This window comes from Chlorocebus sabaeus, chromosome 12 (genome assembly GCF_047675955.1).
Source record: "Chlorocebus sabaeus isolate Y175 chromosome 12, mChlSab1.0.hap1, whole genome shotgun sequence".
NCBI classification, from domain to species: Eukaryota; Metazoa; Chordata; class Mammalia; order Primates; family Cercopithecidae; genus Chlorocebus; species Chlorocebus sabaeus.
Window position 1 is genome coordinate 33,118,308 of NC_132915.1, and position 17,876 is coordinate 33,136,183.

At 38.1% G+C, this 17,876-nt stretch overlaps 1 protein-coding gene across 4 annotated transcripts in view; it reads right to left on the reverse strand.

Moving 5' to 3' along the window:
* GLIS3 (GLIS family zinc finger 3) overlaps nucleotides 1–17,876 on the reverse strand; it is a 482,116-nt gene that overhangs the window by 92,111 nt on the left and 372,129 nt on the right. For all 4 annotated transcript variants that reach the window (XM_037997443.2, XM_037997446.2, XM_007969360.3 and 1 more), the window contains one exon: nucleotides 15,178–15,288. In XM_037997443.2, coding sequence (XP_037853371.1) covers nucleotides 15,178–15,288 — 111 coding nt within the window. The remainder of the gene's footprint in view (nucleotides 1–15,177; nucleotides 15,289–17,876) is intronic.

Genomic DNA, 17,876 nt, shown 5'->3' on the forward strand with positions numbered 1-17,876 from the left:
TAAACACGTCTGTCCATTGCTAATCCTCTTTTGCCAACATCCCTTTCAGAGAAAAATTGCAGCGCTGCATGGTGCCTGATTTATATTTCATTTTGAGAACAGGAAGTAAAAGGATTAAAGTTAAGGATTAAAACACTTACTCTTTACTGCATTTTTTTTTTCTCCTCCCGAATGGCTTCCTGGTTGCCATGGCTACTGTTCAGTGGTCCTTAGCCCTGAATGCACATCTCTTTGCATTAATAAAATATTTTAAATGAGACTTCATGGAAAACAATAGGAAAAGTAGCTTTAAGTTCAATTGCTGTTGAAAAAAGCAGCTAAAATCTTTTTAAAATCCCTTTTCTTTGTCCTTTTATTAGTATATTCAAGAGGGAAACTTGAACTAAAAGACAGCATGGGGACTCTAAAGATGTACAATGCAAAATCAGAATTATTCAGCAAGGGCACAAAGAGATAACTCTGAGATAGTGAGCTGGTCCTTAGCTTACAAACAAGGGTTTGTAGGAAGATTAAGGGTCCCTGGGAATTTCTCAAATGTTGCAATACCACAGAACATTTAAAAGGCAAAAATGCATGTAAATGCAGTGTTGCAATTCCAAATTGGAATTAGTAGCCAGGAAATGAAAAACTGAGGTTTTCACTACCACAAAGTTAACTTAACCATAACAATGTAAATATCATTGCTTTGTATCCAAGTTGCTAGTGTTCCTGGTACCAGCATGTCATAGGAGTGTGGCCAAAGGGGCAATACCATGAACAGCATGTGCTGTCAGAGCTGAAGATGTTTGCATGAACAGTGCACTCAACTGAGGCTGAGTTAGGCACCCAGAAGAAAGGGTGACATTGACAAGTGAACAAACACAACTCCATTTGAATTGTTCCTCTAAAAGCACTTCATTGAAATTCATTTTAGAATATACTGCCTACATTCCTTTAAAAAGCCAAGGAAAACTGAGGAGATGGAATGTAATAAAACTCCTTTTTAACTTCTATTCTTAAAGCCCAATAGCAGGATGAGCTCCAGTATAAATTGCGAAGTGACTTCTAAATCACTACTCCATCCTTTTTTTTTTTTTTTCAATGCTTTCTACTTCCGAGTTTTTCACTGCCTTGTCATCTACTGGTTTCAAGTTATTCCTTTATTCCCTGGGGCCCCACTGAAATGACCTCACCCAGGTCCAAGTATACTCTATTTCTGACTTCTTTCAACCCCATATCCCTATTGAAACCACCGTTCCTGTATAGTAGCCATAGAAAATAGACATAGTTGCTCCTTGAAAATTGGTAATTGAACCCACATTGAGATATTAATGGGAGCGAAGGGACTGTTGCACTGCCTTTGCTATACAATGAAAAAATAACTAATAGGGATCTTCTGGAGATAATCCTATAATTGAAAAAGAATGATTGTAATGGCGGCAATTTTATGCTTTGTAGAAGGCTAGTGGTAAGAATAATTTCAGGTGGGGTCAGTGAGGAACGTCTATCAAATCATGAAATAACTGATGGCATTCACGGGCAGGACTGTAGAATCTCAAACGAATGTGGATGAAAATGTTTAGGCCTAAACGTAGACTGGCAAGAGAGAGAGTCATGTCTTTCAAATATTCATGTTCCCTCCTTCCTGGTTTCAGTCTTTTCTTTTGGAAACTACTTTTATTTCAGGACTATCCTGAATATTTAGGGTCATTTGAGGGCAGGCTGGAATTAGTGTTTGGCTGTCCTTGCACATTTGCAATTAAGAAGGACCAACAGGAACTTCACATTGAGAGGTAATTCTCCATGATGTGTCTTGTGAGCAGGGAGGGACACTGGCAATCTTTCTGAACTATCTTTGCAAAGATGCTTTGAAAAACCATGACAGTGCCTCCCTCCTGATCAAAAGGCAAGCATGTTTATGTCCATTATAAAAGATTCAAATTCCCTAAGCTCAGAATTTCCCTCTTATAATACAACCTAGTGCCTGGCCCTCTTCATGGTACCTTATGGGAACTAGGACTTAAAAAACTGGCATAAGAAAATGATGATACTCTAGCTACCACTATTACTATAAATAATACACTGTCCTTTGAGACTCTGACCCAGGAGTCTCATGTCTTCTGCCAGTATCCATGAAACTGTGGCAGGCTAACTTGCTAGCGTGTAACCTAGGGTAAAATCTCAGACTCTTTGTAATTCTTGCCCTCTAAAGGGCCACCCCTAGGATACACATGGCATTGAAAGCAAAACAAAAAAAAAACTGTGGGGTTCTTATCTATATCATCAATTTGAGTCACTCCCAATCAGTATGCCAGAACCACTGCAGAGGTCCAATTTTCAACCAATTCAGCTAAAGAAATGCCACAATAACCAATGTTCACCAACCAACATCTTGAAATTAGGGTCTGCTTACAAGACCCCAGGAGGATCCCATAGGTGTGAGTTCTAGAGCTCCTTGGGGTACTTAGCTGACCCTACATATAGGGAAGAGGGTGGGAAAGTGCCCTGAAGGATGGAATGGGGGCCAGTGATCACGTGGGTCTCACTGTAGGATCACGTTGCCCCACCTGGATGGTACTGCTGCTGACCTTGCCACCAAGAGGAGAGCTTACACAATTTTGAATTAGGTATTCCAAAGCATGGGGAAAATCTACCACCATGTCTAACAGAGGCCACAATAGAATTCATGCCAAGAACTAGTTGGTAAGTTATAAAATCTTCAATGTTGGGAAATCAGAGAGCCATAGTCAGAATGGTAAAGCCAAAAGAGCACTGGATGTTGAGTTAGAAAAATGCAGCCTGAGTACAATTCTACTGCTTACTGAATGTGCTTTGTAAGTCATTTAACTTCTCTGAACCTGAGGTCTTTCATCTCTAAAATGAAATGAAATGGGATCAGGATACCCCAACTGGATGGTACTATTGGCCCAGTTACCAAGAAAGGGGCTTGAAGAATTTCGGAAAAGATACTTCAAAGCATGGAGGCTCTACCATCTCTAACAGAAGGCCACAAGAATAACTGTAAAACTAGCCTGGTAGAATTGTTTTGAAGACTGAAAAAGTAAACACACATGAAAATACCCAGCAAACTGGTATTTGGTGATTATTATTGTTGGCCTTCCCATTTCTTTTAAACTATTATTTCGTAAGTAAAGAGAATAAAAATAGCTAATGGCATCCATTATGTTATTACTGACTGTTTTAAATATCAAATCACCCTTTCTTGCTTTCGGTGATGGTTGAAGAGATAAAAGTGGTACTGAGTTTGTGAGTGTTTCTGCTACGTTAAAAGTCTCTAATCAATTTCATGCTTAACATTCTATGGGGAAGGGAAATCATCATGAGGGTAGAGATGGGAGATGGGTAAAATATTATGAAGCATCAGGTTCCTCAGTTCATTTATGCTATGATTTAGGGCTCCCTATGTGTCTGAGTCTTTGTGACTCGGAAATTCAGGAACTTACTCTTGACATATTTTTGAATATAAAAGAACAGGATTTTTTTTTTTTTTAAGAAGAGGTGGGGGATCATCTTTGGATCCTTAGTTGCTATTTTGAGTACACAGAAATGAAATCCAATTTCTGTATTTGCTTATGTACACATGAGGAAATGAAATGTCAAAGATGTCCTTTGCACTATTATCTCAAAATACAGTTTCTATTCAAAGGCTATGATGGGTAAACATTATCTAAATTCCTATAGCCTAGCTGGTGATTGTGTGCTAGGCTAGCCCAAAGCACTATGGTGAAACAGAGCTTCTTGTCTTCTTGCCCTGCCAGCTCTCTACCTATATTTTTCCTTTTGAGTCTCCTTTTTCAAAGCTCCGTGATGTCCTTAGAGATTTGAAATGAGGAAAACTTCTCATTACAGTAATTTATCTTTTTTACTACCAAACTTAATGATCCTGCATCACAACCCTACAGGACTTTGCAGGATCGTTGTCACTGAATCTGAAAGCAAATTGGAACTAAAGTTTTGATTATGCACAATGGTGTCATGCATTATTCCTTCAAGATAAGGTGTACAGTTGCCTGCAATGTGTATCTCAAAATGAGGACAGTTAAAATTGTATTCAGATTACCCACAAGAAAGTGCCCTTCTCCTTTAACTAAGTTGTGTCCAGGAGAAAAGAAAAAAGCTGTGTGCGGAGCACTCCTATATTCTGCAGTTTGGGTTTTTCACTAAGTCCATCCACATGCATGGTCTTATTTGAATCACACAATCACCCTGTGGAGGTAGGTTGTTTTAGCATGGGAACCTGAAGCTCAGAGAAGGTAAGTAATTTCTCCCAGAGTCAGAGCTAAGATTCACACTCAGTCAGGCACAGTTCCAAAGCCTTACTTGTTCTTTACAAAAAACAAGAACTACCCCCGTCAGAAGAGCAGTTTCACTAAAATGGGAGAAAGCTGGAGTTTAAAGAAATAGTGGAATAAGGAGTTGTCCTTTGTAAAAGTGACATCAAAACAGAAACCTTTAGATGGGGGAGAAAAATCTAAAAATATATAAAAATATATCTATAGTAAATTTTCTATGATTAAAAAATCCTTTACACAGCAAATCAAGTTTCACAGATGGCAAACTACAAAAATATTTGCAATGTTTATGACAATTAACTAGTTAATATCTGTTATATGTAGTTGCTTCAAATCAATATAAAAATTATCCATAAAATGAGAAAAGACAACAGATAATATAACATTGAAATATAAATGCTTAATAAATTTTGAAGAAATCAAATCTACCAGCAATCTAAGAATGTATATCAATAGTTCATCTATTATTCATCCATCATACTGTATACACACACACACACTCTCTCTCTCTCTCTCTCTCACGTCACATTGGTAAAGTGTAAGAAAAAAGTTGGTTTTATATAGTCCTAACAGAAATTCAAATAAACTGTTACAAATTTTGGGGAAGTCATTTTGGCAATATGTTGTAAGGAATTTATTCGAAGCACTTTAGGATGTGTACTAAGATCTATATACTAGCATATGTGCTATAGAATTGTTCATGATAGTACAATCTTTAAAATAATCTAATTGTCTGAAAATAGAAAATTGGTTAAGTGACATGCAGTATATCTTTAAAATGCAGCCATTAAAAATACAGTTACTATCAAGGCAATATATTCTCTATATACCGCTTAGAAGAATCAAAACAGAGGGACCCATAATATGATTGCATATGATGGGAGAAAATATATAGAAAGATAGGCACCAAAGTTAAGCCACTGTGATTCACTGATTGGAAAATATAGTTTAACATCTCTGAAATCAAGACAAGTATTACAATCAATGGTGTCTTGGTTTCAATGAAAGTTTGCATACGTCCTCATTTTTTTTTTTTTTTTTTACACAGATAGGCATCACTTATGTAATTTTAAAAAGAAGAACGGACTCTGAGCATGATATCACAACACTGCTACTACCTGGCTTATGTGCATTTTTTCCACAGGAGGGAGTGGTGAAGGGGAAATGTGCAAAAATAATTGCTGGGGGTAAGGTGGGGAAGGATAGGAAAGAAGTTAACAAGAGAGCTCATCTCATTAGTCAGGGAATTCAAGGTTCTAAGTCTTCACAAACTGCTACCAAAAACACTTGTAAATGTGATTATAAAAGTATGCTTTGAAAAAATACAGAGAGATAAAGCCAAAAAAATGGAGAAAGAGATGCATATCCCAAATTTCAATAAGGTAAAAAAGATAGAGCCTAAAAATGTATCTAATGACCAGAAAGCTTCAACTTTATGGTTGGAAAGATTCTAGGAAGAATAATGGGTTGCCAAGCAGTAAAGAAGGAAGGAAGTCAGTTGGAGTTAGGATGGGGTTATTGGGAACAACGAGAGAATCCTCATTTCCTTTTTAGATACCATTAGCGAAAGCCACTCCTAGAATTCCAAGATAATTAGCAGTCTCTCATGATAGCATTTTGAAAACGACTGAGAAACCTAGAACTGATGACACCATGGCTGGGTATAGTCATAGCTGGATGAGCCACTGTATCTAAAGACTGTTGATTAATGGAAATATGCCAACCAAACTAATTGCCTTGTCTCCTTTCACTGTAAATACCTAATTCATTTCCCACATTACCACTATAATTATCTTTCTAAATCACAGATCTGACCACTGTATATATTTAACACCTTAGCAGGGCATATAAGGCCCTTTAGCACTGGTTCCTTTGTCGACCTTTTTACCTCAATGCCTATCTCAATAGCCAATAAATGACACTGCAAGCCTCATGTGACCCTTGCTGACACTGTACTCTACATCATGAATGAAATATAGAGCATAGAGACGAATGTAATCCATATGCCAAAAAATCTGGAACCTGAGTAATAAGAAAAAATTGCGGGAAACTAGAGATATTAAGGGAGAATTTCACAGACATCAGCAAAGTCACCATGGAAAAGCAGCAGCACATTTGGAAGACAGAAGTAAAACCCATGTGCAGGTGTTTCAGAAGCGTATTGTTTTTTCTCTCTATAGCACAAGGATGTTTGAACATATTAGAGTTGCTAAATAACAGGAATACCCAAAAAGACTGTCACAAAAGTCAGAAAGTTTAAGATGACATGAAGAAGCTTTATGAATATCTTTTAGGACTTCCTAAATGTGACTCCCATACTAGGCTGCAGGATGGATGAGGTGACATTTAAGGATGCATATAGTGCTGATGGGCTATAGCCTAGACCTCATGTAGTGGCAGTGTGGCAAGCAACCATCCTAAAAGCCATGCCTTTCTATTATAGTTAAAAGAACAGCCGTGGTCCAGGTGCAGTGGCTCATGTCTGTAATTCCATCACTTTGGGAGGCCAAGGCAGGTGGATCACTTGAGGTCAGTAAAATCTATGGAGCCTCTCCCCAGAAAAATACATTTTGCATGTAATTTCTGAGAGTTCATGAGCGTCCTGAAACACAGCCATCCATGGGCCTTTGCCCATAGTCTATGAGCCCCAAGTCAAAAACCCCTGAATATAATTAGATTTCACAGGTTCAAATTTGATATAAATCCCCTCTAGTTTGGATTCCAGCTTGCTTTCCTTTGTCTGGATCTTCTGTTGTGCTATAGTCTGAGTATCTATATGACCCAGAAAGACTGGCTCTAGTAATCGCTGAAAGAATATTCAGTTCTTAGGAAGGAAAATATTTCCAAGGATACTACTGGTCTGTTGTCAGTCACAGTAGACTGCCATGGATTGCAGGTATGTGGCATAACAATGTTTTCTACTGAACTAGCTCCCCTTTCACTTCTGGGGACCCATGTTGCCTTTTAAGCTAGTTGCAAATAAGGGAAAATGGAAAAACCAGGGGAATGTAACTTAAGCTAAGTCCTGAAGCAATTCACAGCACTGCTTAAAAGAAGTCCACACCTTCTGATGTCCAATCCAAACACCACTCTAAGACAAGGCCATCTGCCTGGTATGCACCACAAAAAATTTTCTTATTAGGCTTATCCACGCCCTTGTGTGAAGTCACCCTGAAAACAAATCTTCACAGATCAGAGAGCCAGGATACAAACAAATGGGAAGATACTGCCCATGGATATCAATGACACAGCTCAACTGAAGCTGAAAAGGAAAGACAAGAGAGAACTACCAGAGGGAGCAGTACTTGCACAAGGGACACGAATACTTTGGTGGGGATGGAGAGGGAGTGCCTGAGAAGGGCAATAGTGAGCTGTGTTATGAGATTTTAGGACACTACATTTAGGTAGCAGAGAGCCTGAGCTAAATTAGCTTTTATTCCAAAATGATTTTCATCAAGAATGCATAAAATTTAATAAGAGACAGGGAATAAGAAGCTTAGAAGGCTTCTGTCAGTCAGTCAATCAGAAAAACAATTACCTAGGAACTCTTTCCATAAGGTAGCTGTGCTAGGCACTGTACAGCCTGAATAGCTCATTAAAGCACCTGTCAGAGGGTCCTCATTCCTTACATAGTTGGCCAGAACTGTGCCCCAAAAACCTATTTTTGGTCCCAATTACCCATTTTCAGGGGGAATAGAAATAAAACTACTTTGTTATATTTGACAAAATATTGTAATGTAATAAAGAATAATATTGATCTCCTTATTGCTTTTGGACAGTAAATACAAGACTACTTCTTAACAATCTCTATCATTTGCCAAGGAACTCCCAAGTACCATGTTCCAGAAGCTCTCTCTGTGTGACTTTATCATAGCATTTCCCCCACTGTACTGAAAGCAGGCATCTACTGGTGTCTCTTGGTAGAATGTAATCTTCAGGAGGGCAGGGCCAGGTCTTGTTTCTAAATCCTCAGAGCTGGCATGGGGCCTCACCTGTACTGAGTACAGCAGGTCCTGGAATAACGTGGTGTCTTTATAGTGCTGATGAGAAAAAAAATTGATTCCTGACTGGAGCCGCTGTCTGTGTGAAGTGTTCTCCCCATGTCTATATGGGTTTTCTCCAGGTACTCTGGTTTCCTCCCATGTACCAAAGATGTTACCATTAGGTGAAAGGGTGTGTCTACATGGTCCGTGTGTGTGCGTGTGTGTGCGTGTGTGTGCGTGTGCGCGCACTGTGATAAGATGGAATCCTCTCCAGGCCTTGAGCTGTTGGGGTAGGATCCAGCCACCCTCAACCTTGAACTTAAACAATTGGGAAACTAATTTTGGTATTTGCTTTTAATAATCTTTCTTAAATGTACGTAAGCTCACATTCACTTCAATGTTTAATGTTAAAAGTGTTTGAGATCTTTATTTGGAAGTTTGATGATGTTTTTCTGACTAGAAATACGCCCTAGGAACTTAATTCTTGTTTTATCAATTAGCCTTTGGTAAAATTGGTTTTGTTGTACATCATGTTGCTTAGAGTTGCAGTTTCCAAGAACCTATGGAGGCCATTAAGTGAGGACAGAGTGTACTCAGAGAATCACAAATGCTGACCATCTGAGTCATTTTCTTAGGTGGGAGCACTAAGCTATGCTTTTCACTGTCTAGCATGCAGTCCTTCAATTGAGTGCCATCTCATTTAAGAAGGACAGGCTGCAGAAAGGTGCAATTAAAACAAATTAAGATGATCCTAACATCTATTGCTGTAGTGTTAGTAGTATCAGGTTCTTTTTTTAAAAGCTCAAACAGGAAGGTACAGTGTTGTGACTAAAGCAATGTTTTTTTGTTTTTTTATTGGACAAAGTCTCGCTCTGTAGCCCAGGCTGGAGTGCAGTGGCACGATCTCTGCTCACTGCAAGCTCCATCTCCCAGGTTCATGCCATTCTCCTGCCTCAGACTCCTGAGTAGCTGGGACTACAGGCACTTACCACCATGCCCAGCTAATTTTTTTATTTTTAGTAGAGACGGGGTTTCACCATGTTAGCCAGGATGGTCTCGATCTCCTGACCCCGTGATCTGCCCACCTTAGTCTCCCAAAGGGCTGGGATTACAGGCATGAGCCACCGCGCCCAGCCCGCAATGCTTTTTAAAAATTTGCAGCCAATCTATATTTTTTTTCATTTATTTCTTCTTTTCCTCCCTTCCTCCCTTTCTCTTTCTCTCTCTCTCTTTCTTTTTTTTTCTCACTCTGTCACAAAGGCTGGAATGCAGTGGCATGACTATGGTTCAGGTCACTGCAACCTCTGCCTCCCAGGTTCAAGGATTTCTCCTGCCTTAGCCTTCCAAGTAGCTGGGATTACAGGTGCACGTCACCATGCCTGGCTAATTTTTTTGTATTTTTACTAGAAAAGGGGATTCATCATGTTGGCCAGGCTGGTCTTGAGCTCCTGGCCTCAAGTGATCCACCCACCTTGACCTCCCAAAGTGCTGTAATTACAGGTGTGAGCCACTGAGGGACTGGCCTCATTTCTAAATTCATCATTTGAATGTGTTCCCACTAAAAATATGCTCAGCTCCTCAGAGAGGCCTTTCCTGCCCATCTCACCTCAATAGGCCACCCTCTGTTAATATCCGTATCAGTATCCTTATTGTTTACCTGTCTGTATTTATGTTGCTGATTTTCCGTTTATTTTTTTTTACTGTTGTTGGACTTTCATCAAGAGAATGTAAATCTATGAGGGCACAGAACATGTCTGTCTTATACACATTTGTATCTCTGGATCTAACCTAGTGCCTGACACACAATAAGTACTCAATAAATATCTGTTGAGTAGAATAAATGGAATTCTTTGAGATTGTACCTTGCAAATAATTTAGTAGAAGAGTAGTTTGTTGAGATCCTACAGAAAACAAAGATGGTTTAGTTAGCCAAGTAATTTTGAGCAACGCCTAACACTATCTTCCTTCTGGAATACTTGTATATCCAAGGCTCTGAGAACTCTTGCAAGAAAGAAACCACTGAATAGTACTTAGCTTAGTGTGTCCTAAACTTATATGATCAAAAAATCTCTTTAAAAGAAATATCTAATAACATTCTGTGGAATGTATTCTAAAGCGCACACCTTGGGAAACAGCTTTAAGCATGAAATAAGATCCTGGGCCATTACCCCAGAGATGGTGGTAGACATCTTTCGATATTTTTCTATATTTACTGAAAGGCCAAAGACAGCTTCTCTGATCACTCAAGAAAGGAAGAGAAGCTTATTCTCACTAAGTGGTCACTTTCATTGACAACCTCTCCCAATTCCTGCAAATTATGGATTCTTACCTCTTTTTAAATAGCTCCCATCACCATGTAGCATCAAAATGCTCTGGAAAGCATAGCTGGCATCATATTGGGTGTACTTAAAAGGGAAGCCTCCAAGCAACCGGTTTCAACTTCAAATCAGTGCTATTGGCACAGCGTTAAATTTAAGACTGCTTATTTTTTCATTTGAGTTTAATTATTAATTAGCATAAAAATTTCTAACCAAAAGCACTTGTTTTACAGAAGCATCTCCAGAGCCTTTATTGAAGTAAGTCACTTTCAAATGAGAGCATCAGGATATTCAGGTATGTCTCATCATCATTTTGAGGTGTGAGGTAAGTAATGCATCATCAACAATGATTAAAGTACAGAAGTTTGTGACTCGCTTTTAAAAAATCAGTGCTATTTGAATGTCATCCCTATAACAGCATCACTCTCCCTCACCTGCATTCCAATACAGTTTCTAAAATGTGAGAGGAAGAGGTGGACTAGTTCATCTTGAGATGATATGTCTGTGATATGTGCCTATTACTAATATTCTATTAATAGTATAACTGATTTTTAATTTATTCCTGAGCAGAAACAAGAAAGGAAAAAAATGAAAAGGGATTACAAAATCTGGGGCGGCCCCTGGTCATGTATCCTACTTGTGCATAAACCATTTGCTGTTTAGACCATGACTGAAAGCAACTGACAGAAAAAGTGAGCCTTATTAGTCCACTTAATATATGCTTCAATTTAAAGTAAAGTATATATTTTCACATAGCTCTTAAAGATCCAAAGAACTGTACAAAGCAAGGTGAGCTTATGTGGTACTTAATGAAAATTTTCTGGTTTTGAGTATATAGCGGGGAGAGGTGGTGGTGGCTCTGAACCGATTCCCAAAAGTTACCAGTTCTCTATGAAGAGTTACAGTAAATAGACTGCCCTAATTTTGCCATAAAGCAATACAGAGCTGTTCTCTACGTAGGAAATATAAATGTGTGTTGCATTTGCACCCATTTCAAATGCTATGCTTGGTTTATAACAGCCTGTTTTGAGGTCACAAAAGTGAAAGCCATCAACCACAGCGGATCATAGGTCAATGTTTAACAAACATTTAACAAATCACAAATAAAGTTTGAATCTTTGTGGAAGTGTGAAATGGATGAAAGATTCATGTAACCTCTAACTTCTGGTCAGGCATTCTTTGCATGTACTTTTAAAAAGTCCATTTCAATATCAGGCTAGAGTTAAAGGAAACCCTCCCACTTATGGCACTTCCAAGGTGAAAATGAAACATTCTAATAAAGCTCATAGCCTTGAGGAAAATTTCAAGTGGCTTATTGCCTTAGTTTTCTCTTATTTCACTTACTCATTATCAGACAGAATTGAAGGACAGATTCTGCCTTTTGCTCTATAGGCTAACTTCTTCTATTCTCTGTGGAGACCATAGTTGGTGACTTGAGTATTTTGCTACCCATTTTTCTGTGTAACCCTTGATTTAATGGACTTGAGATCTGCAAAGCACATTCCATGAAAGAAGTCTGTACATCGGCTGATGGGATGTGTGGGTGTGCACGAATTATGCAAAGAGAAAAGTTACTCTTTTGCATGCAATGAACCAAATTATCCCCATTCCTTTGCAGAAGAGTTTTTTTCTTCTTCTTCTTTTTCTTTCTCTTCACAGCTTGAATAATGTTTAGTTGGGATTTCAGGTTTTTCTGGTTTTCAGTAGGATCCGACAGGTGTGGGAAAGGGCCACATGCCCACGGTCAGGGCATCACTTATGAGATCCCTGCCTCTCCTCACATGCATTTATCTATGGCTATGGGTGTCTTGTCACTGGCCCTGATTCCACAGTAGGACTCATAAAACTGGCAACGTTAAGACCAAAATAATGTCATTTAGTGTCTAGGGGGAGGTTACAAAGAGGATTAGAGGCAGGCAGGCAAGCAGGGTATATTAAATAAGTCCATGACTAACAGAGTGTGACAGAAAAGGGTTTTATTCTTTTCAACAAAACAATTCCCTAGGACTAGGACCATTACTCCACTGTGCCTTTATCACCTTGGAATTTTTATGGTTATTTTTGATTAATTCACATTTTTGTAAAGGCTTTTTTGAAATGATGCCAGTTTTCAATTTTTAATTAAAGTCATAAATAATCTTAATTCTGCCTTAAAAGGTTTATTGTTTCTTTTTTTTATTGCTGCCAGGAAATATTTCAAATACCAAGTCCTGATGTGAGTGAGCAATTAGAATCTCTCCAAGGTCTAGTAACAACATTGTACCATGTAAATATTACACACCGATATATCAGCACAAGATTTGGAAATATGGATTGACTAGTTTCAGGTTTATTAGCAACTGCTTCTCCTGGGAGTGACATTTCCTTGTTTTTGTTAGATGGAGCAACTTTCATTATTTTAATTTCTACAAATTAATCCATCATGGATTCATAAAGAATTTTTTAAATCTTTGGATAAAAAGGCAGGCTAAAATCGGAAAGTAAACACTGCAAACTTATCACTAAGGGCTGCGCAATGCAAGTCAACAAGTCAATGAAATCCAATTCAACCACTTGCAGAAAACAGTGAACATCAAAATCTAAGCCATTTGAGAGACAGGGTCTTCTTTTACATAAGACAAAATTAAGATAACACTGCAATATTTGACATGAGATTACAATACTGCTCCTTGAAAGTACACCCTTGTTTATTTAGATTGCTTGTTAAATGGTGTCTGCAAATTGTCAGTAAAATAATATTTTGTAGTCTCAAGATCTGGTTTTCTTTTTTCAGTTAGTGCTTCAATAATCTCTCACACAATTGAAACTACTCTTTTTTTATACAGAGGCTGAAACACATCAAGTTTGAACAGGAGAAACCATTAATAATTCCGAAAATATCCCATTACATTTCCAAATCCATCAACCTAGGTTACCTTCTTAACTTGAACATTACAGTGTTGCTTATTTGTCTAGATAGACAAATAAATGTCCATGACAATTGTTAATCTCTACAAGGGTACTCTCCGAAGTTAATGATAGATTCACTATTACAATAAAACCTTACATACTTGGACAACTTGGAGGCAGAAAATGATCAGATTCAGGGGGAAGAAAACTCCCTCATCTAGAAGGTGTTTTTTTTTTTTTTTAACTAATTCAAATTTATAAGGTATATATGGATGATAACAAAACTATAGACAGTGGTCCTGCTGAAAGTAGTTAATACCATGCAAAAAGGGTGTGTTATTTTAAGAAGATTAAGCACACGCTTTCTCACTTTTTTTACATTATTAATTAACTTAGCAGTTCCTTTGCTTTTCTGAAACACAAGAGCAAATCCAGTATCTGTCTAATGATCACAGATATCAATTTACTGGGATTCCAATTAAAGAAATTTAACTATATTTCTAGGGGAAAATGATTTTAACAATTAACTTACAAGAGTGGGTTTGTATGCAATTAAGACTATCTATCAAATCCCCCTGACTGAGCATTTTTCTAACTCATAGGGAAAAGGTCAAATTCTTTCCATGTACGCACCCTTGGCTGGCACTGTGCTAACACTTCTCAAGGAAGAAAAAAAAAATCTCAAGTAACAAGAAGACTACAGAGCATTTCCCAACATAAAAGTGTTAAATCCCTATAAACCATGAAAGAATGCAAAATTTCTCAGTAGAAGCCACGGTGACCTGAAAACCCTTGCCATGGGGTTCAATCACTTGAAATACGTTGAGTCTTAAACTGCCCTTAAATTTGTTATAAAGGGCCCTTAAATGAATCAAAACCCATCTCAATACCAATGAAACACTCAAAAAACCAAGGTCAGCTCAACATGTTTTCTGCCATGAATAGAAGATACTCATTGATCCAAAAATGTAAAAACTTAGTTATTAGGAAATGCCTTGAAAGGTAGTAAGCTCTGTGTTTCTGGAGGGGTTGAAGCACAGTGCAGTCAACCACTTGCTAGACATCTTATGGAGTTAGGAGAGCAAGCCAGGTGGACTGGCTGGTTGGTCTCTCACATTTCTTCCAAATCTGAGATATTATGATTTTTATGAACTTTGAAAATGCATTAACCCCTCATTAATGTCAAAGTGATTTTAAGTTCAATTCCTTTTTCAGATTTTCATACAAATTCAGAAATCTGCTTTTTCTCTAAGCGTAAAGAATGCTCTCTACTTGTCCTACAGACTTACTTATCTTCTTCATTAGAGCTTCACGATTTTGGCTAATTGATATTTTATGAAAAAGCACTTCTTTCCAGAAAGATTTCTGTGGTGGTGTTTTCCCCAATTCAATTATCTTTAGCTATCTGAACTTAACTTCCCCAAAAGCTTTTTGTTGCTTTCCAGTTTAATGGACCTTCCTTACTTTTCTCTGATTCCTATTATACAAGCCTTCCCCAGAAATTTGCATAGCTATATCAGCTATGCAAACCATAGCCTTGCTGTTACTTCATGGGAGACTTACCTCCTCAAATGGTCTAAAGCAGGTTACACTATGAGAAGTATAAGAATTTCAAGTGCCCTGCAGAAGCTTCGTGTACTACAAGAATAATTTGAACATGCTTTTCCCGACTGGAAGATTCTCTTTTAAAATTACCTTTTTCCTTGCTTGTTGATCTTTGGAAGAATGTGCCTTCACATGCTTTCTTAGGGAACTTGGGTCTGTGTAGCGTTTGGTACATCCTGGAATTTGACAAGCATAAGGTTTCTAAATGAGAAAGAAAGAAAGAAACAGCTGTGGTTAAATCATAAAGGTAACTGGGGAATGTTTCACTCAAAGACTATTGACTTCAGAGCATGAACTGTTACCAATTGACTGATGTGAAATGCTAGCTAATACTCATGCATTTTAATTACAAAGTCTAGTAACTTCGCATGATGGTTAAGATAAGGGTAAACTTTCAAGAAACAAAGAGATGCCCTATCCTTGATGATTTCTAAGAGATTGCTTTAGTGTACACTCTAACCACAAAACCGCTTGTGGCACTTTTTAATGTGGAAATTATTAGTAAGCATCTCTAGTCATACTTACAGTTATGTTTCCCTGAGAATAATCTTTGGTACTGTCAGAAACTAGTAAACACATATTCTTTAAGGGTTCAGGTAAAGAAGCTGTAGTAAAGTCCAGAAAAAAACTGGGTATTTTTCAGAAGAAACCTGATTCAGAAGAGAAAGGGAGAGAATTAAGAAGAGAAAATTAGTGTAAAGTGAGTAAGAGACAGTAGGTTTCAAACAGACACGTGAAAAATCATCCAGAGAAGCATTAATAATATTAGTTGCAGAGGTGTCCTAGTGTTGAGCCTGAGTTAAGTGAATAAGCTCTTGGCTGAGTGCAATCAGAACACACATTTTGGCTATTTCAATTCCCCCATGCTCCTAGAAGATGTGAGGTATGGTGCTTAAGGCTGAGTCTAGGCTCTTTATATATATATATATATATATGTTGTTTTGTTCTTCTCGCTCAGGCTGGAGTACAGTGATGAAATCTCGGCTCACTGCAACCTCTGCCTCCTGGGTTCAAGTGATTCCCCTGCCTCAGCCTCCTGAGTAGCAGGGGTTAAAGGTGTGCACCACCATGTCTGGCATTTTTTAATTTGTGTACCCCTCGTGCTTGGTACATAAAAGGAATGAATGAATAACAGCAGCTCACATCCATTCACATTTCAGCACTTATTCCTACTGTTATGACCTTTAAACTTACCAAAGGTTGGAGGCTATGACTCTTCAGTTGTGAGATAAATCAAAATCTTCTGCTTTTTCAAGAAATGAATAATTTAAAAATCACAGGATTAACTGTGTTTATAACATATATTAATAGTAACTGATCTGCTTAGAGTCTCATCAAGTAAGGTATTAGAGCTGTGCTTGTATGATGTGAAATGTAAGGACCAGACCTGAAACCCTGTCTCAGGATTCTTGCTCTAGTAACTTGTTATAGTAAAATAATAATAATAATCATCATCATCTGACTAATCTGATTTTATTATTGCTTCTGTTTTTATGTGCATGTGTGTCATTCTGTGAGCCAACAAATAAGTGGATTACATTATTTGACCTGCTAGAAGCCATATTTATGGTTCACTCCTTTTTTGTGTGTCATTTTTGATTCCAAGAACAAGGTTAAATCATGAATATATAATTTAATTTGACATACCAAACTTGAATTCTATGTTTGATATCTGCTGTGTTCATTGACTGACTGACTGACTGTCTGGTTGGTTGAATCACTCAAAAGTATGCTTCTGGGATGTGCTCGGCACTGTGTTTCAGATTAGGGATCTAAAAGTGAACAACAGATAAACCAGGTTCTCGATACCTCATGGTTTCTACAAAATAGTGAGATTATTGGCTAAAGTCACTTGCCAGTTAGTTTCTACTGAGTAAGCAAAGATTTTCTTTAACCTGGGAATCTTTTCTGAATTCGCATAGCCTTCTTGCACTAGCCTTCCCCACCCTGCTCTGGCTTCAGGAGTGCAACTAGCTAAGATCTTTACTGGCAACCCCATTGTAAAAGCTTATGCTTTGAGCATTAGAGGAGATGTTACATGTACAAAAGGCCTGATGACTATTAACAGATTATATACATTGATGCCATTATTATTACCATGGTCACTACAATTTAGGTTGGTAATGTCATTTTCTATTTGATTTTTTTTTTTTTTTTTTTTTTTTTTTTTGAGACAGTCTCACTCTGTCATCTAGGCTGGAGTGCAATGGCATGATCTTGGCTCACTGCAACCTCCGCCTCCCGGGGTTGTATGTAACCCCGTATTATTAGTATTATTAGTAAGCATCTCTAGTCATACTTACAGTTATGACTGTAATCCCGGGTTCAAGAATTCCGGGTTCAAGAGATTCTCCTGCCTCAGCCTCCCAGGTAGCTGGGATTACAGGCATGCGCCACCATGCCTAGCTAATTTTGTGTTTTTAGTAGAGATGGGGTTTCGCCATGTTGGCCAGGCTGGTCTTGAACTCCTGACCTCAGGTGATCCACCCACGTCAGCCTTCCAAAGTGCTGGGATTATAGACGTGAGCCACCGTGCCCGGCTTTCTATTTGATTTTGAGATGTTCTTGGAGAAAGCTTGACTACACACTCACTGTTCCTCTCAGCTGACCTTCACTTTCTTTTGTTGTCAGCCACCAGGGAGAGACTGGTATGCCAAAATAGCAATGTCAGGGACTGATCTAAGCAGTACTGCTGCACCCGTCATTTTATCTCAGGTTATCTAAGCTTTAACTAGCATGCTACACTTCATCCAACTATATATTTTGTTATTTTCCACCTGTACTGTACA